At 34.3% G+C, this 27970-nt stretch overlaps 2 protein-coding genes across 2 annotated transcripts in view; one reads left to right on the forward strand and one right to left on the reverse strand.

Moving 5' to 3' along the window:
* The first annotated feature begins 7494 nt into the window (after positions 1 to 7494).
* LOC139692124 (SREBP regulating gene protein) lies at positions 7495 to 8888 on the forward strand. The gene is made up of 4 exons (XM_071590159.1): positions 7495 to 7755; positions 7840 to 7999; positions 8207 to 8358; positions 8465 to 8888. The coding sequence occupies exons 1-4, from the start codon at positions 7654 to 7656 to the stop codon at positions 8687 to 8689; spliced, it is 639 nt and encodes a 212-aa protein (XP_071446260.1). The 5' UTR covers positions 7495 to 7653; the 3' UTR covers positions 8690 to 8888.
* Positions 8889 to 14918: 6030 nt separating this feature from the next.
* Positions 14919 to 27970, reverse strand: part of Taf1 (TATA-box binding protein associated factor 1) — a 46214-nt gene continuing 33162 nt past the window's right edge. Inside the window, exons 24-35 of the mRNA XM_071589644.1 lie at positions 27308 to 27507; positions 26455 to 26862; positions 25136 to 25321; positions 23621 to 23863; positions 23158 to 23302; positions 21817 to 21947; positions 20635 to 20797; positions 20403 to 20545; positions 18608 to 18754; positions 17954 to 18164; positions 16391 to 16657; positions 14919 to 15700 (exon numbers count right to left, since the gene is read on the reverse strand). Of these exons, the coding sequence (XP_071445745.1) occupies positions 15438 to 15700; positions 16391 to 16657; positions 17954 to 18164; positions 18608 to 18754; positions 20403 to 20545; positions 20635 to 20797; positions 21817 to 21947; positions 23158 to 23302; positions 23621 to 23863; positions 25136 to 25321; positions 26455 to 26862; positions 27308 to 27507 (2507 nt within the window). The 3' untranslated portion in view covers positions 14919 to 15437. The remainder of the gene's footprint in view (positions 15701 to 16390; positions 16658 to 17953; positions 18165 to 18607; positions 18755 to 20402; positions 20546 to 20634; positions 20798 to 21816; positions 21948 to 23157; positions 23303 to 23620; positions 23864 to 25135; positions 25322 to 26454; positions 26863 to 27307; positions 27508 to 27970) is intronic.

Raw genomic sequence — 27970 nt, forward strand, 5'->3', positions numbered from 1 at the left:
GTTATTCTAAAGGCCTCTCTGCATAGTCACCAGATGGAGTTACACATTTCTTCCAGTGTTTCTTGACCTTTGAAGGCCATTATTGTAAAACACAGTAATTTCTATTGAAAAGCATTGTTCAACCTCTTGAATAACATTATTTGCTTTGTCATATCTCCGACCTAGCGGTGGTTTATTGAGCTCTTGGAACAAGAAAAAGTCACTTGGTGATATCAAGAGAATATGGCAAATGTGGCAAAATTTCAAAGCCACATTGCTTTGATTGCCAGTCATGCTGTGGTTGAGATTGTATACTACATTGTAGTTGTGATAGCCTGTCAAACCATGTTTGCTTCTGGAAAGGAGTCGGTAGTCTTGGAACCCAGTATGCTGACACCTTTGACATGTGAAGTTCTTTGTAAATTATTTTCCACATACTGCCATACATAATATTACTCTAATTAGTGATCATTTGAATTGTTGCCCTTCAGTCTAATAGGACAGTCTTCCACTTTCTTCACTGTGGCAGTATCATCCATGGGTGATGGTCCTTTACTGCTTGGATTGTCTGTGAGGGGTACATGGTCCGTCTGAAAATTCCTTTTCAACCTGACAACTGTGTCATTATTACAGGCTATAATTTCTATAAACTGCCATCAGTTCATTGTGGATTTTCTGGACATGATAGATTTTCAAATGAAGGATCTTGATCACACTGCCAGCCTCTTATCTTCTCCAAACTGTGAGTTAATTCAGTATACAGCTTCCTGAAATACAACAAATCAACATTAATAGCTGCAATTTACCATATATGTACATTAGGATCAATTAATATGCAGAATAAATTTTATCCAGATATCTTGGTTATTTCTTAGTAATAATTACTCAACCATACCCCCACATAGGTTAATGGCCAAGATAAGGCCTCAGTATGAGATGACTGGAGTTTGCCATTCCTATTGTTAATTGATAGTGGCAGCAACCTGGCAATCACATGCAACTTCACATGGGCCATGAGGTTTTTTCCTTGTGTGATGTCTGTGGAACCATGCAAATAATGTGATCAATTTTGCTGTCTCTGTATCCCCAAGAGCATCTTAAGTAGAGTACAAATGGCAGCATAAGATGCTGTTGCTCTTGGAATGCTACCTAGAATTTCTAGTGACAGAGCTGTCTGATCTGTTCCAAGGACATATTAAAGCCCAGACCCCAAGATAAAGCTACAGCACACACATCACATTTGGCTTCCCACCCCGGGGATATTTTACTTCATATTAGGAATCAGCGTATTAAAGACATATACAATCTATATTTTAATTAGTTCCAATATTAATTACATAGTTCCGATTAACTGAGCAGTTGCTCAGTATAGGTCTGAAAGCTATATTATTATTATTATTGTTAGAAATGCTATATACTCGTATTCATCCTTCTTCATCTCTGGTATTCTCTCCAATATCTTTTTTAATCAATTCATAACTGATAATAATTTCATCTGGACACAAATGCCAATTGAATATTGTTTAAGTGAGGCAGTCTTCCCACAATTTTCTACAGGTCCAATACTAGCCCTTTAGGGAATTTGAGTATCTGGAGTGACAAATATGATATATCCCAAATAGATGGAAGTTATTCTCTGCAATTCCAAATGAATAGGAGTATTAACTGCTGAATCACCATTTTTTCAGATTCAGAGAAGAAAACAAGGCCCAATCATTCCATCAAAGTGGGTATCTATATATCCTTCAATTAATAATAGGCTCTTTTCCCTCATTCAGTACTAGCTTACTTCCATTACCATACAAGGTGCTAAGAGAGACTCCTCTCTCCCATTAATTTTACTCGTTCTACTAGTAGAGTTACTAAATCTACTGATTCAATAATTTCGTTTCACAGGTCCCTGTAAGGTTTCATACCAAACTCACATGCATTCCATTTTCTCACTGTTTGCCTATAGAATTGCTGCCACAAGGAATCCCTGATGCATTTTCATGTAAATATACCTCTTAAATTCTTTCACTAATTATAATTTAATGTTTGTTTAAAAGTAGCAATGAAATTTTGATATCATTTTCTACTCGAAATATTATATTTTAGAGAGACCACTACAATATTCAAACAAGAAACTAAGAAAAGAAGACAAGAAATAGCATTATTTTTACAGAAACAGAAATTTTAATTTAAAACAAAATGCTCACCCTTCAGCAAAACTTTTATTTTTTCTCTCAGATATGATTGGATTGAAATGCAACAGCTTAATTGAGCTCCTATAAATATTGTGTTTAGCATGTGCAACATTTGTACATAAATATTTTTTCTTATCAAACAAATATAAGTAAATTTTGGACCATCACCAGTGGAATAGCAAGCTCATGGCTTTGAGTGACATGATAGTAATGAATGACTATTCAGATTGCTTTACTTTTAACATTATTTTGTTGTATTTTATTATTTTCATATCTTGCATGAATATTAGTGCAGTGAGTTTGAGAAGCTGTTAAAAACAATAAAATTGTACATTGTCCAGTGAGGCAATTTTCATTTAGCAATGTAATTAAGTCCAATGACAAAATTTTGGTAATTTATTTATTAAAATGTCCAAGAAATTAAATACTTATGTAATGTTACTATTAAAAGATTTAAGGGAATAATGAATTGGAAATAAAAATGAGTGACCATGAAAAGTTTGGTTTGTAGATCTAAATTGATTGTAACTTATAATTATTAGGTACATTTTTACCAATTATTACATTAAACATCCATAAACATAGTAATCAACCCAAAGGTCGGTTTGATAGGTGATGGTAGAGTTCACTAGTACTAAGCCTGATGGCATGTGAAATTCACACATCAGGGTAGGGGGGACAGCTCCTTTCCCTGTGCCAGTTATAGTTTCTCAGGAAGGTCTGGTACCCGAAAAAACACACAGCTTGGGTGGAGCTGAGGGTGCCCAGAGAGGCTTGCCCGGTAATCAAATATGGGCCCTCCAGTCAGTAGTCCAAAGCTCAACCCCTGGACTACCGTGACCCACCAATGATTATATATGCATCTTTGTTTTGTATGCACTTAAATGCTTCAGGTCAAACTTTCACATATAATTATACAATTATGTGACTAGTTTGGTGCTTTGGAAGGATTTGTGCCATGCTGCAATTTTAATTCATTCATTCTAGGACCTCTATTCTCCTTCACAAATAGCCGTAGAAAAATGAGAATTATCATGAACGTACATAGGAAAATCTAGTGCATATCAAGAATCACCCATCTACAAAATTATAGTTTTATATAAGCACACTTTCCCATGTATGCCTTGAGGGTTAGAGCAGATGGAGCAGGAAAATAGACTTTAACATTGGAAGATGGGAGGGCTTAAAGAGCAGGATGTCTTCAGGAGTAAACATTGAAATGTGGAAAAAACAAAAGCCACAGCTCTCAAAATAAATAACACCATTGAAGAGAAAAGGAGGGTAGATGTTTCTCATTGTATTATGAAAATAAAGAACACCATTGAAGAGAAAAGGAGGGAAGATGTTTCTCACTGTATTATGCCTCAGCTCCTTGACTCACATAATAAAGCAACTTTTAAGAAATGTGCATGGCGTTGAATACTGTCATGGATATTAGAAACAATCAAAAATTCTGCAGCTGGTATTGCATACTGAAGGACTATGAAGTGCATGGTAAACTCTTCACAATGTGGCAACATATCCCCTTCACTAAGCTCAAATGATAGCGAGCATTCAATTTGCAAAACCCGAGTGAAGAACATAACTGGGAAGGCAGAGTGATAATACTGCTTTAAGGAGATATCCAAGCAAGTCCATTTCACTCTTTGAATTTGCAGCATCCCAATAAACAACATTCCATTTGATTTAAATCTCCGTAGAACTTGATCGCAAAGACAGAAATCGCATTATCTAAAGAGTGCTAGAACTCTGAAATGAAACTCCTATCATTATACATAAATCTGAAACCAACATCAGCACTGCATTTGCTTGGGTGTGTTTCATTATTTAACCAGAAGAATCAAGAGGCACACAGCATAACACATTTAGTCATAGGTAATCAACCTAAGGAGGGCATGGTAGTTCAATGGGTGGAGCACTACTGACCATAGTGCCAAGGTTTGATTTCAGGCGTACTTCTAAATCACATTATGTCAGCCAATTCATTCTAATCTGTATTGGGTGAAATTCACATTTAGGTTAGGGAGACCAATTATTTCCCTCTGCCAATTGTGATTTCCCACAAATTTTAGGTACTCAAAAAACTACAGCATTGGAGTTTTTCGGTTGGGAAGTCTAATGGCATCATTCATAGTTAAAAAGGACAATGACAATGATGAGGATTTTTTCTCTTTCTCTCCCCACCATTAGATTTTCATCTTAAAGCCTCCAGTTTAGCTATTCAGCTTAAATAAAGAGCAAGGAACTTTATTACATCTGAATTAATAGGATATGACAGGGATGCAGGTGGTAACTAATGAGAAGTGAGTTCAACCATGAAGATTATACTCCCTGTAATTTTGCAGCACTTGAAAGATCATTTACCTATTGTTCAAAATAAAGTAAACTAGGAAGACATGAGGCATAAAACAGAAATAAAAGACGACAGTTTCACTTCAAAGCACTGATGACATAATAAGATAATCCAGCATCAAATGCCACTGCTGTGGGTGGGCTGAAGTTCTGTTGTGCATTAGACATTGGTAAAACCATTTTGATCTCCCAAAAATATGTAGTCTTACATTCACAATATTCCCTGTTGGCAAACCTCCCAGTAAAACAACCTCTCTGATCAGATCTATAAATGGGGCAAATTTGATATGGAGCATCTACTAAAGTTAGATCCATGTGAGTGAAATGCAAGCTGGAAAATGGAAATATAAAGATGGTCAATTTGGGCTGAGACATCAGTTGCAACAGTACAATGAAATTGACTTAAAAGGCCTCAGTTCAGAAATTGAGACTAAGTAAGCATGAGATTGTGGCAGCGAGGACTCCACAGCAAGATATTTTGTGACCTCGACAAAAGTTTTGCGCATTTAATAATTATTTTTAAATCAGAAATTCTAATATGAAATATTAATACAAAATATATCACAATAAAAAAGTTTTATGGCAAAAATTATTACCAAAAAAGTACTTTTAAAACTTTGATGGAGATAATTATATAATTAAATAGGTGGAAGACAGAGACAATTCATACAATATTCCTAAGGATGCTGTCTACAATGAATATCAAAAGCCTGTGCAAAGACATCCCTGATGATGACTTAGCAGCTCCCAAAAACCAACAATATCAACCATTAATACTGCAAAAATCTACCTTGTGTTATTATATTTTGAAATATTTCATTTTACAGCAGTATACCATTTCATATGCTGATATTTCATCGCATCAATCAAATGAGATACTCTCAATTAAGTTCACCAGATTCTTTGGCCTTGGATATCATTGTCGTAGGATTTTCTTAATACAGGACAATCAAGTGGCTGAGTAATTTAACCATGAAAAGGTGCATTATATAAAATTTCATTCTCTTGAAGAAGAAAAGTAGAACTAAAAAAACATTCTTAAAATTTCTTTAAACCTGAGTGGGCCAGGTCTCACCCAGCCAGGGTGGACCACACCCAAAATAAAGGCCAACCAGGAGATAAATTCTTGTGCGATTTATACAGAATTACATTCTTAGAAGATGGCCAGAAAATAGCAGGTGTAGTATCATATTGAAAAATAAGGGAAGATGAGCAAAGTTGTGTTGGCAGTATAACAACAGGATTTTGATGACTAAACTAAAGGGAGAGTTTAGGTCCGTATGCCCCGGAACTACCATGCTGAAGGAGAAATATGTTGTACGTTAGCAAATAGAAGAAGGGCTGAGCAAAGCAAAAGAAAGGGATAGCCTAATCATAATGGGCGAATGCACTGCAGTGGTTGGAGAAGGGAATGATGGAAGCAACAAAGGGCAATTAGGGTGGGTAAATGAAATGCTTAAGCAGATAGACAAGTGAGTACTGCAACAAGAAGAATATGGTAGTAATAAGTGTAGTCAACCAAAAACATTGTTCAAGGCATCATAAGCGAATAACTGATCAATAACTTAGGTTCTTGATAGTCAGAGATATCAGTTAAGTGAAGATTTAACCTAGTGGAGTATATTATGTTTTTTCACCAAATTTTAATTATTTCGATTTATTATTCGACAATGCCAAATTTTACTTTGACCAAATTTACGACTATTTATCGACCAAAACCTAGAGGTCAGGCTGCCGCCAAAAACGCTGGAGTTGTGAACTATAAGAGCATGAAAACTCTAGGTTAAATGGTGCTAGAAAATATTAATGTAGCAAATTATGACAGACTGGAAACAGTGCGAGAGCAGCACTGAAAGAAGATAGATTGATCTGAACTAGGCACTTACAGGAGTTTCAGAAGAGCTACTTGTAATAAGGAAGGAGAATAGGGAGCTCATAGATGAAAAACCTTACAAAGAAAGAAGAAAATACAAGAGCCCAAATGATGTCAACTCTCAACAAATTTCTGAACCATATGAATCAAGAAGTAAAATATTTTATGCATTCGAATCAGCTGTTGTTTTATGTAAATTATGGATATCCAGGATTCAAATGAAAGCTTTAGAAGTTCCCTAAAGTATTATTAGGGTAACATATGGCACATGTTTTGATTTCAACCCTTGAGAAATGCAATCTCTCATCAAAATTCAACATGAAACTTTTAGGGGGCAGAGCACTGGAAATAGAAATCAGAGGCCAATGGGCAAAAATTAAAGTTTCGCAGGAGTCACATTTTTGCCCAGAATCGCGGTAATGTGGATGCAACTATGTTATTCATGGATACGGTATATTAAGTTATAAAATGATCAGTAGTATGATCCATTCCTAATACATATGATATAGATAAGGAAGACAGATGGGCCAGGAAGGGAGTAATTTGGAAATGAGCAATTCTATCATCTGACTCTAATATAGTATTTAAGAGGTATAAAAATTTACGATTTGACGTACAATACTGTATTTCAGACAATAGTTGAGTCACTCTATGTTCAAAGACGTCACGGAGACAATTTACCTACGAAATAATTTTAGAACATTTATGTGGTATTATACTGGAACATGGGCCACACGGATGACCGATTGGAAAAGCAGAGCACAAGGAAATACCAATTCTCAACCATGTGATTAAAATTAAAAGGGAAAAATGGAGAAGTGCACCGACGGAGCTCGCACAATTGCATAGGATTGATGTGCTGCCATCCGAATAACCTCGGTTGCGATGCATTTCGATAGATTGATCTTTCCGATAGTCGTTGAAGCAATCCACAAGACATATTCGAAACATAATAATAATAATAGGTAAATGTTAATGAGATCCTCATTTTATATTGTAATTATATACTAATTGAGAGCGAACTTTGTCATGAATTACAATTTATATCAAACAAAAAGTCTTAATTGGAAATAAACTTTGACCCGAAGAGCAGTAGTAAACCGATAGCAACGCTAACTTTGCCGAGTAATGACACTAACAAATCAAAATAAAGAATATTAGCGTCGCAAGGATGAGTCGGAAAATGAGAAAAATATCCCTCAAAGAAATTTATAAATGCAGACAAAAAATGTGAGATGAAACAGCAATTATTAATTGTTAAAAATGTGGGCGGCATTTTTAATGCGAGTGATTAGGAAGAAAGTTGTACTGGGCTTTATATTTGGAATTTCGTTAACCTACTGCATTTTGAGTATAGTTACGGATGTATGATTTGTTCCAGTTAAAATATTAAATTGTTGTACCATATAAACGTGTGAAGTTCTCAATCTACTTCAAATTTGTCTACAGAATGGTGAGACGTCTCTTAGTGACATGGAAATAGCTCCTGTTAGAAAGCATGATCAGCCATTTTTATGGCATTCAGGGAAGGAGGAGAATCTAACGAGTATTAAAGTCACCACCTGCAGGAATTCAGTTCAGGGGAAGGTTTTAATCGTTGATGATAGAGGTGAGAAGCTTAACCTACAAGCTTTGCCGTATGTGAGGCAATTTGACAGTAACTTACGTTGTGGAAATTGCATTTGTAAATGAATATTTACAATACATTGTGTTATTATAATCAGTATGCTTGAAATTTCGGTCACGTGCCAGATCAAAACATTGACAGTAAAACGGTAATTACAATCACTGATAAATCAATTCCCTCTTTATTTAGGGTACATATGCTCTCGCAGCGATGTTCTTGCTAACGGTTGCTGCAACAATGAGTCAGACAATACTAAACGTTATGCATGCGATACATGTAGAGAAAACGGTTGTTGCAGTATCTATGAGTATTGTATATCATGCTGTTTGGACCCGAATAAGGTTGGTGGCTCAGGTTCATTTTTGTCCCATGCTTGAAGGCTGCTGTGTTTCTTTCATCTCGATAGTATACAATATGTAAGTGACAATTAACGCTAATCTCTTCTAGAAAACTATTCTGCAGGGTGTTCTGGGAAAGGCATCCGAGACTTTTAACGTTCTGTTCGCCTCTGTGACGGACCACTTTGAGTTGTGCCTTGCAAAGTGTCGTACTAGTTCTCAAAGTGTTCTGCATGAAAACTCTTACCGGGACCCCCGTGCAAAACATTGCTACGGTGAAACACCTCCTGTTGCAGCTGGAGCTCAGCCTGCGCCTCCAGATAACATTGAGTGACCTCTCTTTTGAATGCCCTGCTGTCGTTCATTAAGGAATATTTTGTATCGACCTCATCCTGTTGAAAACGAAGGTGCTTGGAAAGTTATAATACATTATCACTTTTTGGAAAGGGTGAATCTGCAGTGATGTACACTGAATTATCTTTGACAAAGTCAATATGTAATTATATACTAAATGTCAAATCTATTATTATTATTATTTATTGTATATTCGAATAATTATACAGTGAAAATAAGAAAAATAACCGCAGTCACATTTTTTATGCACACAAGGCATTACTTATGAAACGTTACGCATTTTGAAAAGTTATCTTTGGCTGGTATCTCTTGACATATGCCTCTACTCTTCATATCCCGGATGATGCCTTAAAATACTCTCCCAGACATGGATATGGTATGAATTCCCTTGTTGGGCCGACCTGAATGGCAACAAATTTAAAACAAACAGCTGAGTCAATATTCAGCCTGGTAACCTAATGCATATTTAGTGATTAAAACCCAAATAATAAATAAAAATTAATTAAAAAAACATTACGAGCCACCTACCAAGTGAGAAGGCTTTAGAAAAATTAATGGCTCCAAATAAAGCTCGAATGATCTCATGGCTTAATGATAGCTAGAATATTTTAGCATGGCACATTAAACTGTTATGTACAAGAGAACAAGACATAAGGTGTGCAACAATAGCAAAGCCTTCAACTTTTTGGGAACCAGATTTTGGACTGGGAAATTTTGGATGTAAGAGAGGAACTTGTCACCTGACACAATGTATGCAAGGGTTCACAAACTGCAGGATTTATTACAAGGTGACTTCCACCTAATAAAACTGGCAAATGCACGAGATGATGCATTGAGCAGCTTTCACTTCCAGTAGGGATGTGGACATGTAGATACCTGTACCAACTAGTCCACCATGGGCTCCACTTCATTCTTTAGCAACATGAAAGTTTTATGATGAAGGGACATCTACCAAAACAGTTAATTCAATGGACAGAGAGTAAATTTCCATATCAGAGTGATGCTATTGATTACCTTCACAAATGTGATATCCATCTGAAAGTATGCACTAGAATTAACTTCTAAAGAAACTCTATGTTAACTCAAAAATGTTAACATAAAATAACAGAAAAAGATGTTCCAAATAGCCAAAGAACTGCATTTACATGGTTTTATACATAGTAAATGGAGAGTAATTTATATGTTGAGATTTATTTGCATTATTCCATCTTTGGAATGAACCACTAGCATTTGCCACCAAAGGTGAGAAGATTTTAATTTTAATAAATACATTTTTTTTAAGCTATTAATGGATGAACAAAAGAATGACATGTAAGAGACTCGGGTATGAGATGAAATACTGCTCTCCAGGATGACTCAATGAATATAAATTACCTGGAATTAATGGTAAAATACATACTTCAAAAGTAGAGTGGATTATTTTACAATCGGTGTCAAAATACACTGATCTCCCACCAGTGGCCCACCGCTTACAAACAAATCCAGCTTATTCGATTGAAACCACTGTTAACGACAGAGAATCCATTGATCCCTCATAGGCTCATCGTTGTTTTACTGTTATTTCTGAATAGTTATTATCTTTGGAATTTTTACGTTCCTGTCATAGTGTATTTTAGTTGGAAGAATCGAACTTTCAGAATGTGGCACCTTCATTTAACTGAAGGCAGTATTCCTGGACAAAGTTTAGGATTCTGTTGGAGATCACTAGGGCATCAAATTCAAAACATCTGGTAAACAAATGAAAGAGATAACTGAAGTGCCAGCACTTGAGATGAAATATGAATCGATAAAAAGTGTTGAACTAAATTGATAAGTTGTCATTATTCCTAAGGATGATAATGGATCTGAGTAATGTTATCAGACTGTGCTCTATGGAGAGGGGAAATTATATTTCTTTTTTAATTCAATATAGCCTCAGCTTATTGGATAGAGGTTCTAAGTAAATTGACTATGGAGGAGGTTAATCTTGTGTGTCGAAGCGAATACTAAAGTTTCAGGGAGAGTAAACAAGGTGGTAGACAAAGGGGAGTGGAGGATTAAGGAATGGAATGTTAGTATTCTGTTAATTGTTAGTGATTTTATCTTCGATTGGATGTTCGCCGGTATGTTATCGACGGTGCCATGTTAGAAATGTTTACCTCATTAGATTGAAGATACCTCCAGGTTAACTAGAGGGGTGTGTATTTTAGAGTGAAGGGAATCCTGTTTTGAAATTGTTTTACATGAACACACATTGTGAAAATGAATTAATTCTTGAATTATAGTACTTTGCTAAAATAGCTTTTTTCAATCATACAATAAGCTTCTTCAATTTAGGGAAGGATTTTGTCTCTCCCCCAAAACTTAACGTTCTCTGGTGCTGAAATTTTATTTATTTCCATTTGGAGTATTACAGTGATATTTGTTTTTTCGGTCTCCGTTCGACTTGAAAACTATATATCACCTAAGCTGTGGGATTTTTAGGGTGTTAGATCTTTGTAGGGCCATAAGCGGCGCAGGGAAAGGCACTACCCTCCATACTCGGATGCGTGAATTTCACACAATGTGTGCCTTAGTACTAGGTGTGCTCTAACCTCTTCTATCAAACTGACCTTTAGGCTCATCACTGTCGATATACAACTGTAGTGGGCCTTGGGTAAACCCTTGGACAATAGCACAGTATCGTGGATTTGTATTTCAAATTCACACCTCTTAAACATAGCTTTCCTGGTTTCAGCCTTCTCTTTAACTCCTCGTACTATCTAATATCCTCTTGCCATTTAAAATTTCTCCTTTTTTCATCAACTTCCATAACTATTGAACGTTCTCCCTTTCACAACCGTTCAACATATACCCCAATAGTTTCTCCTGTCATATAGGGTGTGTTTAAAAATTTATCGGCAGAGCCACCAGTGCTGCAAATTTATTCTAAAACCAATTAGCAATACCATGTGGCTATGTATTATGATGACAAGGTGGTGAATTTTCTTACCATAAAATCTACCACCATTACTGCTGCCTAATATTTGCCGTTGTAAGGTAAAGATTCACTCAGAAACATCAGGAAATGGTGACCATAGCAAGAGCCTGGCTAATGAAATGAATTGTGTAATACCCCTTGATATGTGCGAGGTCCTTCAAAAAAGTATCCGACCTTCAATTTTTATGTCCTGCGATTAGTACCAATTGTTTGAACAATAATAATGGATATTGCTACCCAACCAGCTTTGTTTTTGTATTTTGACGAACATACACAAACACCCATGGAACTTCTCTGCAAAATGGTAATGCTGTTAGAGTATGCATGGTTTGTATGAAAAGTATAAGGAAAAGTTTAGGAAAAATAGATTTATTTCAGATATTGCCACAATGCTTCAACATTCTTCAAAGTACATCCCTTGATGTCCTAGTGGTGGCTATCATGCATGCTTGAATGAATTAATAAATAGTGATTCACTATTCATTATTATACTCCTTTTTGGATCTCCTTATCAGATACATAAATTGTTTCTTAAGCAGAGAATATTGTTGATGAAATGAGTGGCCACCTGAGGTTTTAATGAGTATAAACATTTTTTATATTTTCAGGTGTGATCCAATAGTTGCTTTTTTCGTAGAAATATTTTATAGGCTCAAGAGGAAAAGCAGATTAAAAATGTGCATGAAAGCAGAGTAATACATATTAAAACTCTTATTAAGGGAGTTTTTGCTATGTACCTCTCTCCAATCTTAATTTGTAAGCATTACCTGAAAGTAATTAAGATTAGAGTAATCAAACTCTATGGCATTGGATGCTTTTTGGTTCAAATTATAGTGAACTGCTGCTCACAATAAGGATGAATTTTCACAATTCAAAAACATTCCACACTTTGATTTGAAAATGATGAACTAGGCTTTTGATTTAGTACTTTCGGGCAAGTAGATATATGTAGCAAATACAAATTATTTCTAAAATTATAAATGGCTCTCCATGATTACTATAAAATTAAAACATAAAACTTTCTTCACTTGCATCATTGAATAATACAACATACAATCTAGATTGCTGACTCATATATAAAATTAAAGAAAACCAAGTAAGCTAACTAATGCCTTGTTTGAAAAGGTTCATATTTCTGTACATACTCTTGATCACCAAACTTGAGCAATATCACTGGTCACTTTACCAAAGACTAACAATTTGTTAAGTTTTAATCTGCCCGGAGTCCTTCATTCATTTTAAATTCAGAACTACCTCTTCACTTTTTTAAATGCTGTCTTTCACCACATTTGAAACCAAAGTCAAACTTTAAATTGCATCAGGAAATATATCAAATTTGAGAGCATTTTGCCAAATTTTACTAAAATGAGTAATTCACAATAAATGTCAATAATTAGAAGGCACAGATTGATAACTGAATTTGATTGAGTCAGGTCCATACCTCATCATTAATTAAAAAAATAAAGTGGTTCATAAGCACATAAATACTGTCACAATATCCATGTGATTCATGTTGGGATGAATATGTTTTGAATTATTTATTGTATATTATTGGGAATATAGCACAAACTTTAAAGATATCTATATTAATCAGAAAAATACCCCTAATGATTTGGACTTAGATCTCAGTTTAAGTACAGATCCAGCACCTCATAGCCTTACCAATGCTAACAACCAGCACCTGCTACCCAGTAGGCAGATAATCAGTGAACTTTGTAACTCGGGATCTTCCAGCTCACATAGTCACTGGCGTGTGATACTCTGTGAGATGTTTCTTAATAGGTCCCAGTTTATAATCCCCTCCAATAGGGCTTAGAAATCAAAGAAGGTACTCTCTCCCCTACTCTCAAATGCTCGGTTAAAGTTGCTTCTATCCAAGCCTTCATGCACTAAATTGAAATTATGCAATGGAAATTCAGTCAATTTTTTCTAAATAACTTTAACAACTAAATTAGGCAATGTCACTCCTTTTTTACAACTTTGTCATGTGAAAAAAATAAGATTGCTCAAATTTCACTTTAAGAAGTGTATTGTCCCTTGCTATCAGAAATAAAAACTAATTTCAAGAAGATAATCATAGTGCAATCATACACTAATCATTTATGCGATTAAATTACTTGAGGATGGCAGGCAAAACCTTTAAATGAATACCATCAATAATTAGGGCAAGGAAGAGGCCTGAGTAAGAGGGGAAGGAAGGTGGGTGAATAGGAGGGTAAATGACAACTCTTGCAGTGGCCAAAGATTAAACAAAACAATGCCTGATAATGAGCACCTAAATGTAGTCAAGATCTTTTGAGACCCTCTCCTCATATAATGGAGAGCCCAAGATGGAATGCCATAAGTAATTTCCATTTGAAGATTTGAATCTTCATTAAGACAGATTTAGTGTAGGAGATTCCAGCAGTTTGATACATTCTTTTCCTAACAGAAGATTCACACTCAATAGTATTTTGTGTCATGCTACCCTTCATTTGATCCTTTACAGTGATGCAAAGTGCTCATGATGATTAAATGACCAACAAAACATGAAAATAAGAGCAAAATCAACTAAGATAATGACTGTCTCCTAAATGGCAAGCTTTATTCTAGATGCTTAGTATTAAAGACATAATTGGGAGAGAAACTGCAAACATATGTGAAATGAGAGTATTACAGGAAACTTATTTGTTTGAGGGATACAAACGGAATGCTGATGAATTTTGAATCATTCACTAAGCCTTTCTGAGTGTTATTTAGAGAAATGATTCAGCATCACTAATCAAGACTCACACTTTCTGTCTCTATGTCTTTTTGTACTCCAGCAATCTATTGTCACTGATGTTACAACATATAGGTATTTCATAATACATGAAAGTGTATATATGAGTCCATAATGCCAATTCAAAGCCTTGCTTGCACATACATGGAAAGCAAAAGAAATAAGGAAATTTAAAATGAAAATCAAAGAACATGCAAAAATACATAAATACACCTGTGCAACAGAATTTTCTTCGAAGTAGAATGTCTTCACCAACCTTCGAAAGAAGTCTTCACCAACTAGATCTCATGGAAGTCTTCAGATTAATAAAAAATAATTAAATTCATTAAAATGTTAGTGAGTAAAATTTTTGTCATCAGACAAAGGGAACAACTTCACACTCCAATGGTTAATGCACTGCTTTTTTTTGTTATCTTTTCTTATAGTAACATTCAGTAATTTATAAAATAATTTGATTTTTTACTACAATGAATTTCATTGAAAGCCTATCATTTTATTTCATTGCATATGTACATAGCACTGCTTTTAAAAATTTGTACAATCATCATTTTATAGCAATATCCTTGAACTGTTTAAATGTACTTTGGAGAACAGAGAGTGGCAGTATATACTTTGATGAGGCACAAAATCTGAACTCTTTCAAGGATAATCTGATGGCATTATATCACAAAACACTGCTGTTTTCTAAGGGAAGAATCTTAAACCTAAAATGAAGACAGTAGAAAAAAACTGGTAGGGGCTTGAATTCACTCCATATGCATTAAGCAATGCATCACATGGTTGAAAATTTTCCAAATAACCAGTATCGAACTTGGCTCATTCATATACATTCATTCTGATGCAAATGAGTTGACCAAAGCTTAATGAGTTAATTATTCAGCTGCAATATCACTATAACTCAGTGTCAGCAGGTAAAAAATATACCCTTCAACAATTGCACACTATTCAAGAAACTGATGTTCCCAATTTTTAGATGCGAGATCATATTGTTTCTAACAGCCCTGGCACTTAAAACCACAAACTACCACCATCATCTTCCTCTTCCTCCTCCTCATCATCATCCTTGTGAGTTACGTTCACATCAATATCCCTTTCTTTTTCCTCCAAATCGTGCTTGATTGCCTGATCATCTTCTTCATCTGATTCACTCACAGCCAAGTCATCTTGAATGGCAAGCTTCTGGCCATGTGAGGACACTGATTTTTGCTGAGGTAGTCCTTGCATTAAGAAGTCAGAAGGGTCATAATTTGGATCCACATCCATACTCTCTTCTGTAAAAAAAAGGGAAAGAAAGATAATTAAAATAAGTCACGGAACATCTAGACAAAATATGCAGGCAAAATTCCAACAATAATGGGTAGACGGCATGCATTTAATAGCAATTTGAACTAAGTTTCATTGGAATTGACATAGGAAAGAAGGATTTCATTTAGTCAAATTTTTCTTGGTCAAGTTGTCATTGCAATAAGGGCTCATAACAACCAAAACCTAATCAAGGCTTTTAGATTTTTCCCAGGGAATTGAACTAATAAAAGAGAACTTGATTTTCTCCTCTATCAGTATTGGTGCTTGAAACATGTTTAACCATTATATTTTAATCAAACTTTTAAAACTCTTTATTCTTTCAGTTTGCTGAGATCCCTAAGGCGTAATTAGGTTAAGATGGTGTCAAGGGATAGCACATTACACTGAGACTTTAATTAAAATTTACCCTCTACTGAAATGAAGCATGGTAAGAGGTAGATCAGTATGCTACTTACTGATCTAGTAGATGACCTGATGAGACTTTATTTATTTAAAATTAGGCATACCCAGTTCTTACCTTATATTTCAAGCAACCAAACACAGAGTCAAATATTTAACAAATAATTTATCAATTGAATCCGTGACTGGTGTCATTAAATGGTGTGGGAAACAACTAGGCATTCATTCATTTTATGTTCACAATGAAGGTCACATACCTTGTTCCTGTTTTATAGATGAGTTGTTTTCTTCAACTATATCTACTCCTGATGATCCCACAAGGGAGGAACTCGCAGGGTAGTACCCTAGATTACCCAGCTGCACCATTGCTTCAGCCGCTTGCTGACTGTCATCATCTGGAAGCTGACCCTCCTCTTCTTCATCGTCAGAGTGGGATATGCGTGCCCGCTTAGCTGTACCGCCCCCAATCCTACCATCCATGTCATCATCCTGATCATCATCCTCCTCACTTGAAAACTGCAGATCTGTTAAGGGAAGGAAATAAAATATTAACCCTTTTGAAATTTTAAACATATAAATGAAAAGACACAGCTGGTGGTATAATCAAACATACCAAAGAAGTAAGTAAGTAAGTAAGTAATTTTATTTGCCCAGCAGATTTGTACAATTGTAAAAAACAAGCACAGATATAGGACACGTCAATGTTATATAAAGAAATGATAAATACTAAGTACATGTTTAAATACAAAGAAACTCATGGGACAAGAAGTTCATTAATAGAATAAAACATTTTACAGAGTAAATATTTCTGAAGGTTGAGCTTAAATATAGGCAGCTTATGTTGTGCTTTCAGTTCTTTAGGAAGTTTATTAAAAATCCTGAGGCCCATATGTTTAGGTCCATGGGCGGTGGTACAGGTTCTGACAAAGTTTTGGTGGAGGTCAGCAGAATGCCTTGTTATAATTGTGAACGTTGGCATTGGAAAGATAACTAGAGAAGTTGCTTTTGACATACAAAGATGCGCAATACATATACACGCAGGGAATGGGTAAAATTTTCAATTTTTTAAAGAGGGGACGACAGGATGCTGCATGAGTAGCAAAGCAAATAAGTCGGATGATCCGTTTTTGAATTTTAAATATAATATTTGCATTAGGTGTAGGGCCCCATAAAAGAATACTATAAACAACATGAGAGTAAAATTCACTAAAATAAAGAGACAATAAGACCTCAGTATTGACGGTATGCCTAATGAATCTGATAAGATGACAGAGTGAACTCAACTTATTACGAAGTTTGAGAATATGGCCATCCCAAGACAGACGACTGTCAATAGAGATGCCTAGAAAACATGATTTACTTTTTTGTACAATAAGTTCGTTATCAATATTTACAGTTATGCAAGCAGCTGATTTATTCTTATTAGCAAAGTAAATTAAAGAAGATTTACTAACAAGTGTAATCAAATGCTTTCGAAAAATTTCTGTTAAGCTTATTATTAATTAGTATACGTACTTGAAATATGCGATTAGAGCAGGCTTAGTTTTCAAAAAATCTTGTTGGTTATTCGTTTAAATTTAATTTCTTAATAACATAAAAAACATAAAACATACCTCTATAAAAATTAAATTAAAATCATAACTACAATTGCTATTGAGATTACTCATAGATTTTAAAGGAAAGTTATAGTTTAGTAATACTTTCAACTAATGATCAAGAGTAATTCCAATTAAAGACTTTTATGATGGATAGTCAAAATGGACCTCATGTAGCAAAAAGTTTTTGAATGCTTATAGCATCTATTTGATGAAAGACTTTACCTTCAGCGAGAACATCATTCCCCTTGGACTGCTGATGATGGCTCCTTCCACCATGGATCCCATCTCCCTTGACTCTCTGGCTCATCCCTCCCCCATCACCGTGCCTTTCATACTCCCCTCCAAGCAACAACAGATCTTCTCCTTCAACATCAACAAACTCATAGTCATCACCGTGAGACTTCCCAGTGACATCCGGAGAGCTGTCTTGACTCTGAAAAACAATTGACTTATCAATAATTTAATTCACTGAATACTCAGGCAGCTCTCTTCTCAGCTATCTTTTGAATTCTCTAAACAGTGAAGAGAACTTGAAGGATCAGCATGAAACAAATTTCTATGTAAGTAGTAAGAAGTTTATGGTGACAAATTTTGAGCAAGCTGAACTTGACAAAATTTGGTTTGAATGATTTAGTGTCATGTGCTCAATTGTTGACACATTTTCTAATGAGAAAATTAAAATGAGCTGTGAAAGGAAAATTGGTGAATCTGAAGCAATATAATGTTTAACACACCCATCAAATGATGAGATGTAGAGTGTTATGCCTATTTTGGAAAAATGGCACTAGTTCAAAACAACTGTAAAAAACATAACCCCATTAAAAAGTCCTCATCGAAGTGAAATGTTTTGCTATGAAAAAGAACAGCCACACTCACCCCTCTTGTATTATCTGGTTCGGCGATAGTGTAGTTTTCTTCATCAGGACCCAAAGATGTCCCAAGCGAATCCATATCAGCTTGCTCCAGAGCTCTCTCCTGGGCAATGCGGACACTTCTCTCAAGTTGAGTCAGATGCTCATCATACTTTTAAATATTAAAAGGATGTTAATTGCAATCAAATCAAATGGATGCAGGGTTGAATACATACTTAATGACTATGAAAGAGGAGTTAACAAAGACAAGAACTTTTTGTGCTATATTTTATAATCAAAATAAGATGAAGATGTAGGGAGAATCCACCGATTTTAATAGTTTCCTGTAATATGACAGTAAATGGTGTATGCGTCTCATTTGTTTAGATTTTTTAAATTACTAAATCTTTAAATTGTTTAGCACATTGAAAATTTGGACAAAAAATGCAACTCAAGCAATTTGTACCTCTCCAAAAAACCTTATGCTATATTATACTTGCTGCATAGGCCCAAATATATGTGTTAATTTCTAGAACATGCATCTTCATGTCACACTTGCATCAGGTTAGATAGAATACATAATGAGGATTCTAAAATATGACAAATTCATCATATTAAAAAACTACCCATTCTACAAGTTTCTTTAATAATATGCATTCCGCATGAATTTTACACATTAAGGTGAATTGAATGTGCAAACTACAATACTATGCATACATCTTTGTGAATTGTTTGTCAAAACAACTGGCAATAGATTAATTCTAAAGCACAGCTGAATGTTTTTCAGCTGGAAGCCTCAAGATTTGTACCTCTCAGTGCTGGTGATTTTTTTATCTATTGAATATGTGAGACTAAACACATGCAGTGAATAGTAATTTCAGGGTGGCTACAGCTTCAAGTTTTCATTTCCTTGCCTCTCGCCAGTTTTCCAGAATTATTTTTATCATCATTCTAGGCTTTATCTTATACCATCACACAAATTTCTTTTTTCCTTTTATGGTATACACATATATAATTTAGTGGTAGTTTTTAGTACACCAAAATAAATTTAATTCCGTAAAATATAAAACTTTAAGTTCTTAGTCATAAGTTTCAAATGAGTTGCCCCATTGGTCAAGGCGAATGATTTTTACACTCTGAAATTGTTGCATTGAGTTGCCCCATGAACTTAGAATGAATAAACTTAGTAGAATCATGTTCACAACATTATTTCATCAAACTCAAAGAGGCCACAGAAAGTTTTCAAACATTTTTGGATACAAAACATTTTTTATAATTATTAATAAAATTATAAAATCTTTTCAATATATTGCTGCAGCAAAATTGCACAAGGTAAAAATAAAATTTGTTTAAATTATTTATTGTTTGTTTAGTGAGCAATTTTTCCAATGGAAAAATAGCATTCTGAAAAGAATTATCCCTTATATGTTTATGTTCTCATTACTAATTATCAACGACAAATACATTTGAATAACCTAATCTAAAACGTTGACAGGTGAAAATGAAAATAAAAGTCACCTGAGTGCAACACCTTACAATGAAAATTTTCCCCTGATGCTGGATATATGTTTCTTTACCATTAGGTAACATTTCCTTACACATATTTATTTTCATTTCACCAAAGCTCTTTCCTTTGCCACACTATTCAGACTCCTAAGCTCTCCATCATCAATTTTGTCACCATGTGTATATAATATTTGTTGATAGCATTATTTTAAATGTAAAGTAATTTATGGGCCATATAGCAAAAATGACTCTGGGCAGTTTCATGCAATCAATGCCCATAAATATAAAAATCATGCAGCAACATTCAAACTCACCTCATCCAAAGTAGATTTTGAAACTTTGTACAGAGTTTCAGCTTTTTTGGTGTATAGTGAATCTTTTCCATTGTAAATTATACAATTCTGCAGGATAAGTTCAATGTCAGCAAGGAACTCATGTCGATTATGATACTTGTGAGCTGTTTAAGTAGAATAGATTTTTCATCATCAGAAAAGTCAAATTCACACATTGAAATTCAGGATAGCTCTTCACAATATTTGAACATACCTTTGACTTTTTTTGCAACAGTCTCTAGGTCCATTGGTTCTTTAATCACAGAATAGTAATCTCGGACAAACTTCTTATTAACAGGCTTTAAGAAAGGCCATGATTCTGACATCGCTTTCAACCTGTCATTGACAACACTGTCAAGGATGAATGTCAGTGCAACCTAAGATAAAGATAAATACATTTATAGAAAATCAATTTACCTAAGAGATCCCATTGCATTTAGGAGAAGAGAGTTTTCAGCATAATCAATGCACACCAGTAACCATTGGCGAATGCTTTTACTAATATTTTGACACTTTAAACAAAAATTTAAGTTAAGATAATCTACGAACTATTATTAAGGATGCATGAGGAATTTATTGCGTCGCTATATATTACATTGTTATGCCTGAATGGCTTTTCCTCTTTCAATATGCCATAAAATATACCAGGTAAAAGACATACCCACTTGATACAATAAAGTTGATGATTATTGTGTTACTTCACCAAAATGAGGAGAACAGGAGGAAAATACAATAAGCTACGATCAATATCTATTCTTGAAACAATAGTATTTGGAGGGAGGCGACTGACAGCTGAGGCCATTTGCAACATCAGGGATTGATGGATAATTTAGGTAGTATGGGAAGGATAATCAAGGCAAGGAGGAAGATTGGAGAGAAATCCAGCATTTGCATCAGCCTGCACTAGATGATCTATCCCATCTCTACTAGATGGCATACCCCACTTGAAGTGCTCCCCACAGAGCACCCCAAGCAGGAAAAGGGATTCTACTTTGAAACTCCTGCCACCTCCAACATCCTGGACACATGGGATAGAAAGCCAGGCAATTACCCACGGTAATATCCTAATCCCCTTAAAGAAACATGATCTCTGCTTATTTCCTCAGGTAAGTAGGTGAATAGTAGAAAAGAGTAAATGTGCATCTATGTACTTAGAATATAAAGATCTTAGCATATAAGTATACAATTAGGTGTGAATATTATACTAGGTGACTTTTTTAATTGAAAAATTATGATATAATTCCAATTGTATCTGGGAATCTCTATCTCCAAAATTACGACATGCAATGTTGGAACTTCTACCTTTAATTAAACTAAGTAAAAGCAAAATGAAAATAAATGGGACAAGATATAATATTGCAATTTAGATTGAATTAATGCACATATTCTTACTCACCTGGTCATTATCATCCAACAATGGGTTGATGGCTTTTTCAAGGCGCATTAGTCTTTCCTCTCTCTCACCTAATCTTTCACCGCAAAGACTGAGCATTCTTCGGGCGGCTACTGTCAAGGAACTCTTTGCTCCTTTAAGAATAGAAATGATAAAAATTTCAATAACTTTTATTACCTAGAGCTAATGGATTAATCAGGGTAAACTCAGAAGTGAAATATTAAACAGCCAAATAATAATTTCTCATATTTACAGATTAAAATGTTTACTGTAATTAGGATGTGATTAATATTTGAAATCAGTTGATGAACTCTACACTTATAAGAACGTATTATGAAATATTTGAGGGCACAATATTGCAATTCCCATGCTGACACTTTATTCCCATCAGCAATGGTTTTTAGTGACCATAAATGTCACTTTTCTGTGCTCAAAAAAAGGTTTTAAGTTGGAATTAGTCCCTATTATCTTATAGAATAAGAAATATGAATAGATAATTATCACAAAAATCACATCATTTAAAATGGTGCAATTTTACTTAACACTGCCAAAATATGAGACGTCAAGCTTTCAAGAAGGAAGTTTGACTTAAATTTAAAAAAATTATAATTTAACAGAAAATTTAAAATAGATGCAGGGTTGCCATCAAGGTTTCAATAATACTACCTACATACAACAAGAATTTGCATTCAGCTTAAATAGAGACAATATGAAAACACCTAGGATTATTACCAAACACTTTTATGATCTTCAAAATTAATTTTTTAAAAACTAAAAAGGGTATTCATTAGTATTGAGTTTTATGGCACCTTATTTTAGTTTAATAGATATATAATAACATAACCCATTAACACTATGAAATATAATCAATCCAACTTATACAGAACTTCTTTTTTTAAGTTCATTAGTAATGAAGGCAATTCTCCATCAAGAATACCTTGTCCATCATCATGTTAAAATCCTATGAATAATAAAGTTTTATTTTCCTATGGTTGATTTTTAATCACTGCATATACTTGAGTATTGGTTAACATTAAAATAAAATCAGGGGTCTATACAAAAGAGAGATAGTTATAATACGTTTTTAAAAAAATTATCTAAGAAGCGAGTTTAACCTCTATGAGGTTGTATTCCAAAATTTACAGCTATTACCGCAATGCAATAACAATCTTGGAGTTATCACTTTTCTTAAAACAAAAACTAGAATCTGTAACCAATGATTTTCTCAGATTAGAACTTAGCTTTTAAGTTTAGAAAAAAGCAACAATGCATCAGCACTTGCTCACAATCTAAATGCTCAATTATCACTATAATTTATGAACAGAATTCCAAGAATGTATTTACCATTGTAAAATGTTGAGTTTTCCACTATCTGATTGACATCTGCCAAAAATTCTTCTCGACTCTGGTACTTCTTTGCTCTCAAATTATCCCTAATGCTCTGCAGATCCATAGGTCGTGTGACAATTTTGTAGTAGTCAGGCACAGACTGAAATAAGAATTAAACCAAATTCAATATTTAATAGCATGAATACAAGAAGTTGAATTTAAATACAGAAATATTTACTGCGGGAGTAAAGTAAATATTATTCGATTTAATTCACCATATTTTACAGTATATGAGATGCACTTTTTCTACAAAATAATGGCTCCAAAATCACCCCTGGTTCTTGTATGCATACACTGAAAATACCTTACTGAAACTGATATATAGTTTATGTACCCATGCATTTTATATGCCATCAAATACAAGAATTGGAAATTAGTACAAGATTAAAATTTATTTGCAACAAAATCCTTGAATTACCTTGGCATTGACAGGAAACAGAAATGGCTGAACATCAGGTAAATCTCTCATTTCATTGAGAATGGATTCAAGAACAGATGAAAGCACCACTACAGGATCTGTGCGCCTGCGATTGGCAGGGCGTTGCTGTCTCTTGAGATAGTCACAATGAACCACAGTGCCCGCTCTTCTTCTCTTTCTAGAGCTCACAGCTTCCTTGGGCACCTTAAGCAGCAGTGAACGTCTTTTGATTTCCTCAGCATGCTATCATTCATAAATGATAATGCCATAGAGAAAATTATAAACATATGTAAAGATGTGGATAAAACATTTTAAAGAAATTCCAATAATTCACTTAACCATCTAATAGAAGATATAAACTAGACATGGTCATAAAATATTGTTTAAAGCAAAGAATAATTTTACAATGCCATACACTCATATAGAACTGTTATGGCATCATTTTAATACAATTATATCAATTAATTTTAAATGAATGCCTACATTTTAAATTTAGATTAATTATCATTACAAGGATCTGTAAATAATAATGCCACAGAAGCAAAATATGAATGACAAGGCAGGATTTTATACAGAAATGTTCAAATATAAAGGATAAATAAAGTCAAGAGGATGAAATTAGCATGTACACATTTCATATTTCAACTGGCTCAAAAAATAATCAATCATTTAAAAAATAAAAAGTGAAGTTCCATGATAATGAAATATCCATTTCAAGAAATTTCATTTTTATGAAACAAACTGGCCAGCTTATTTGGCCCTCCTTTTTTTAAAATAGTTTTTATTTAATAAACCAAAGTACTAGATGACGATATCTACCTCAATTACCAGTGTATAGGCATTAAAAGTTTTTTATTTACAAAAGATTGCAGCTGTTTAATTTGAAATATTTCTACTGCTTAATTTATAATTCACAGTGAAATTCACTCAAAGTATTACTTTTATTATACACTATTATTATTCACTCAAGTATTTCACTCAAATTAAAGTTACCAAATCAAGCAAACGGAGGAGTATGTCTGTCAAGCCATGAATCCCAAATTGGATGAAATATTGTTTCGGTGGTGCATAAAGAAGCAAATTCCCTCCTGGGGCCCATATTAATCCAGACAATCAACATATTTATAAATTGATGCATTCTACATTAACTCTTGAATTTTTTGTTTCCTGGCTAGTTGGATTCAAAGATTATCATAGCATTTGTAAACATATGACCACAAAGTATATTCACCCAACTAACATATACTTCTCATCATATTATATAATGCTACAGTACATGATGCCACTTTTATGGAAAAACTGCTTTTCTGGAAAAACCTTGGTCTGAAAAAACTTAGGAAATATATATTTTACTGAAAATGTCAGGGCCAGATTGAAATATTGAAATGGTCTACCATCTGAAATTAGTTCTGATAAAAGGTATTAATATCATCCAAAAAAATCTCTACTTAATTTATAATTAATAATGGCCAATAACATATATTATCAAGAGTTCAACAATACTATATAATTTACCTTGATTAATCTTCCAGATAGCTTCACTTTGGTGCCATCAACATTGACAAGGTCTTCATCATCAGCATTCATCAGTTGTCGTTCTATCTCTTCCTCTTGCTCCTCAGTCATTGCTACATTCACAGGTGGTGTAGGAGTAGATGGCTGGTACAGAGGACATGCCTTGTTTGTGCGCATATGTCCAACCTAATGATTTAAAGCCACACATTAGGAAATAAGGCACATCAAATGGATAAAGTTTAATTGACTGATATAATTGACTTACGAAGTTTTTCTAGCGATTCATCACTGTCCAAAATTTATCCTTCTCCTGACCTATATTCAAAGAAATTCCTCTCGTGTGTCACTTAGCAACAAAGAACTGATTTATGATAACTCTCTGATTTTTTAGTAGATAAATAGCAATAATTTTTACCAACAGTTTAAGATACATGCTAAAATATTCTCCACACAAGAGGGTATATGTTCCCAAAACATCCCTACCTTTATTTCCAGACCTGCCTTTATATTCTTGATGCATTTATTAGCACTGGCAGTTTTTAATGATTTTAATATTCATCTTAATTCTTGAACTACTATTGTTAACTGCATACTATATCACTTCTGACATTATAATACTGCAAAGACATTTGTCATAATTCTATATCTCATATCTAGCTACTAAAGAAAATAATGAACACAATACATTCTGGTATTTAAATTACTTGAAGCAAATATGAATAATAAATAATTTAAATTTCCTAGTTTTTTGACTTCTGCATAATAAAATAAAACTTAGAAAACAACTACTTAGTTTTAGGAAATTCAAGCAAACAAGGAAACATGCAAGTGGTCCAGTGAAAGTTGAAAAAATTTAAGTCACTCTGGTGACCTCATACTCATTGTACTAGAAGTACATGGAATATAGCGCATGGTTTTGTAGAAAAACATTTCAACATCTTGATAAAAGAATACCAATGGATATACCATATTTACATGTGTATTCTGCACACCAAAATACATTTGCCAACTCATGTGCAAAAGTAATTGATTTATATTCACCAAGGTTATACTGAATAAAAGTGGGGATAGCAATGAAATGGAAATAAAAGATTCTGACCAGTTTTTCCCACCTTAGTGAATATAATTTACAACACCTCATTTCCCACTGGAATGCACGAGTATGTAATCACGCACTGAACCATTATATTTTTCTATTATACTCAGTTGGCACTTTCAGAATTAAATAAATAGATTTTATGAACATACAATTCTTAATTCCTCTTAGAAGAGGAATCAAGATATGACAATCTCAGAATCTACCAAACCTCAACATTTACCTGCCCACATGCACCACACTTCAACTTCAGATCAGGTTTCAGACGAGGCTTTTTCCTCTTGGATGCTGAGCCAGGGGAGACAGTTGAGGAGGAAGTGCCCGCTGCACTCCCACCCCCTCCCATGGAGAAAGATGAGGGGATGGGGGAAGGTGAGGTAGAAGACGTTGGAGATGACCCTCCCAACTGTGACTGCTTGGGGGTGCTCATCAGGGAGGATGGTGACCCTGATCTCCCACGGTGATGGTGGTGGTGATGGTGATGATGGTGGTGATGGTGGTGGTGCGGATGGTGACTGGAACTACCTCCAGGTGTTGATGGCTGAGATGAGAGGAAGCTATGGGAACCCTGTGACATCGCTAGCCCCAGGCGTTCCTTTTCTTGATTTCTTTTAATGCGCCTCAGTTGCTCCTGAAATCAAAGAGTTGCTTAAGTTCTGCACTTTTAAAATATTATTTCACGCTAATGTTTCAATGACAGAGTTAACAGGCAAATCATCAGAATGGAATGATGCAATTCAATGCAGGGATGGATATGTTTTTCATTTCATCAGAGAAAACTGACATCCTTCACAACCCACTTATATAATTTACATTTTATTCATGAAAATATATGGCATGGAAATGCCATACATTTTAATGAATAAAATTCCACATATTTAAAATTTGAAATTGTTGCTTTTTAATTCACATTAGCAGATGGTTCTGTTAAAAATTACTCCAGTGGCATCTCCCAAAGTTCTCTGAATATGTCATGGAATTATTCAGCAGTCATGTGAAACATTACCACACATTATAATAGCATTTATACACGCAGTTATAACATTTACTAAAGAATTAGCTTTTGATTTATGTACCTGTATTCGCCTCTTTTCTCGCTTCATTTCCTCCTTTTGGTGTTCATCAAGGGTAGCAAACTGCCGGATGAATGCTTCATCTCGTGTAGTTCGTATGCGTACATATGTATCTATTACAGGGGATCTTCTAACAATCTCTACACGAGTGTACTCCTTCCCTTCTGGATTTCGGAAAGTTCGCATTATCCGAAGAACCCTTCCTTCAATAACAAATAAAACATTACTATTAGCACCATGTAAATACACTGATTACGTGAATAGGGAAAATAAAAAAAGTATGATTTTTTGACAAACTTCTTAAGTTCAAATCAATCATTTAGCACCTATTTCATATTTATTTAACTAATCAATCCCTCCAGCAGTAAATCAGGCAAAGTTCCTATTTCACTAAGGATAAAAAAAAATTGTCTGACACCAAAGTTACTTGCAAACGGGTAATTTTTTTCTATTATTATCTCTTATTATTACACTGGTGATATTTTTCACCTATGTCCTTCTATTCTGCTAAAACACTATTGGACCATCAGTGAAGTAGTTTCAGTTTTGTATTACCATGATGTTGAATCCACTACTTTGCTGTCAAGCAAAGTGCATAGAGGATAAATTCTACATCCTAGATAAAAATGATCATTGATTCTAACAAAAAATAACTTGTTACAAACA

Source organism: Hetaerina americana, unplaced genomic scaffold (assembly GCF_022747635.1).
Source record: "Hetaerina americana unplaced genomic scaffold, ioHetAmer1.1.p SCAF_4, whole genome shotgun sequence".
Lineage (NCBI taxonomy): Eukaryota > Metazoa > Arthropoda > Insecta > Odonata > Calopterygidae > Hetaerina > Hetaerina americana.

Bases quoted from the DNA above. Each gene is read 5' to 3' on its own strand.
- LOC139692124 (XM_071590159.1), top strand. From the start codon at position 7,654: ATGTGGGCGGCATTTTTAATGCGAGTGATTAGGAAGAAAGTTGTACTG. The intron at 8,000-8,206 runs GTGAGAAGCTTA...CTCTTTATTTAG, and splicing joins TTTAATCGTTGATGATAGAG to GGTACATATGCTCTCGCAGC. The intron at 8,359-8,464 runs GTTGGTGGCTCA...AATCTCTTCTAG, and splicing joins GCTGTTTGGACCCGAATAAG to AAAACTATTCTGCAGGGTGT.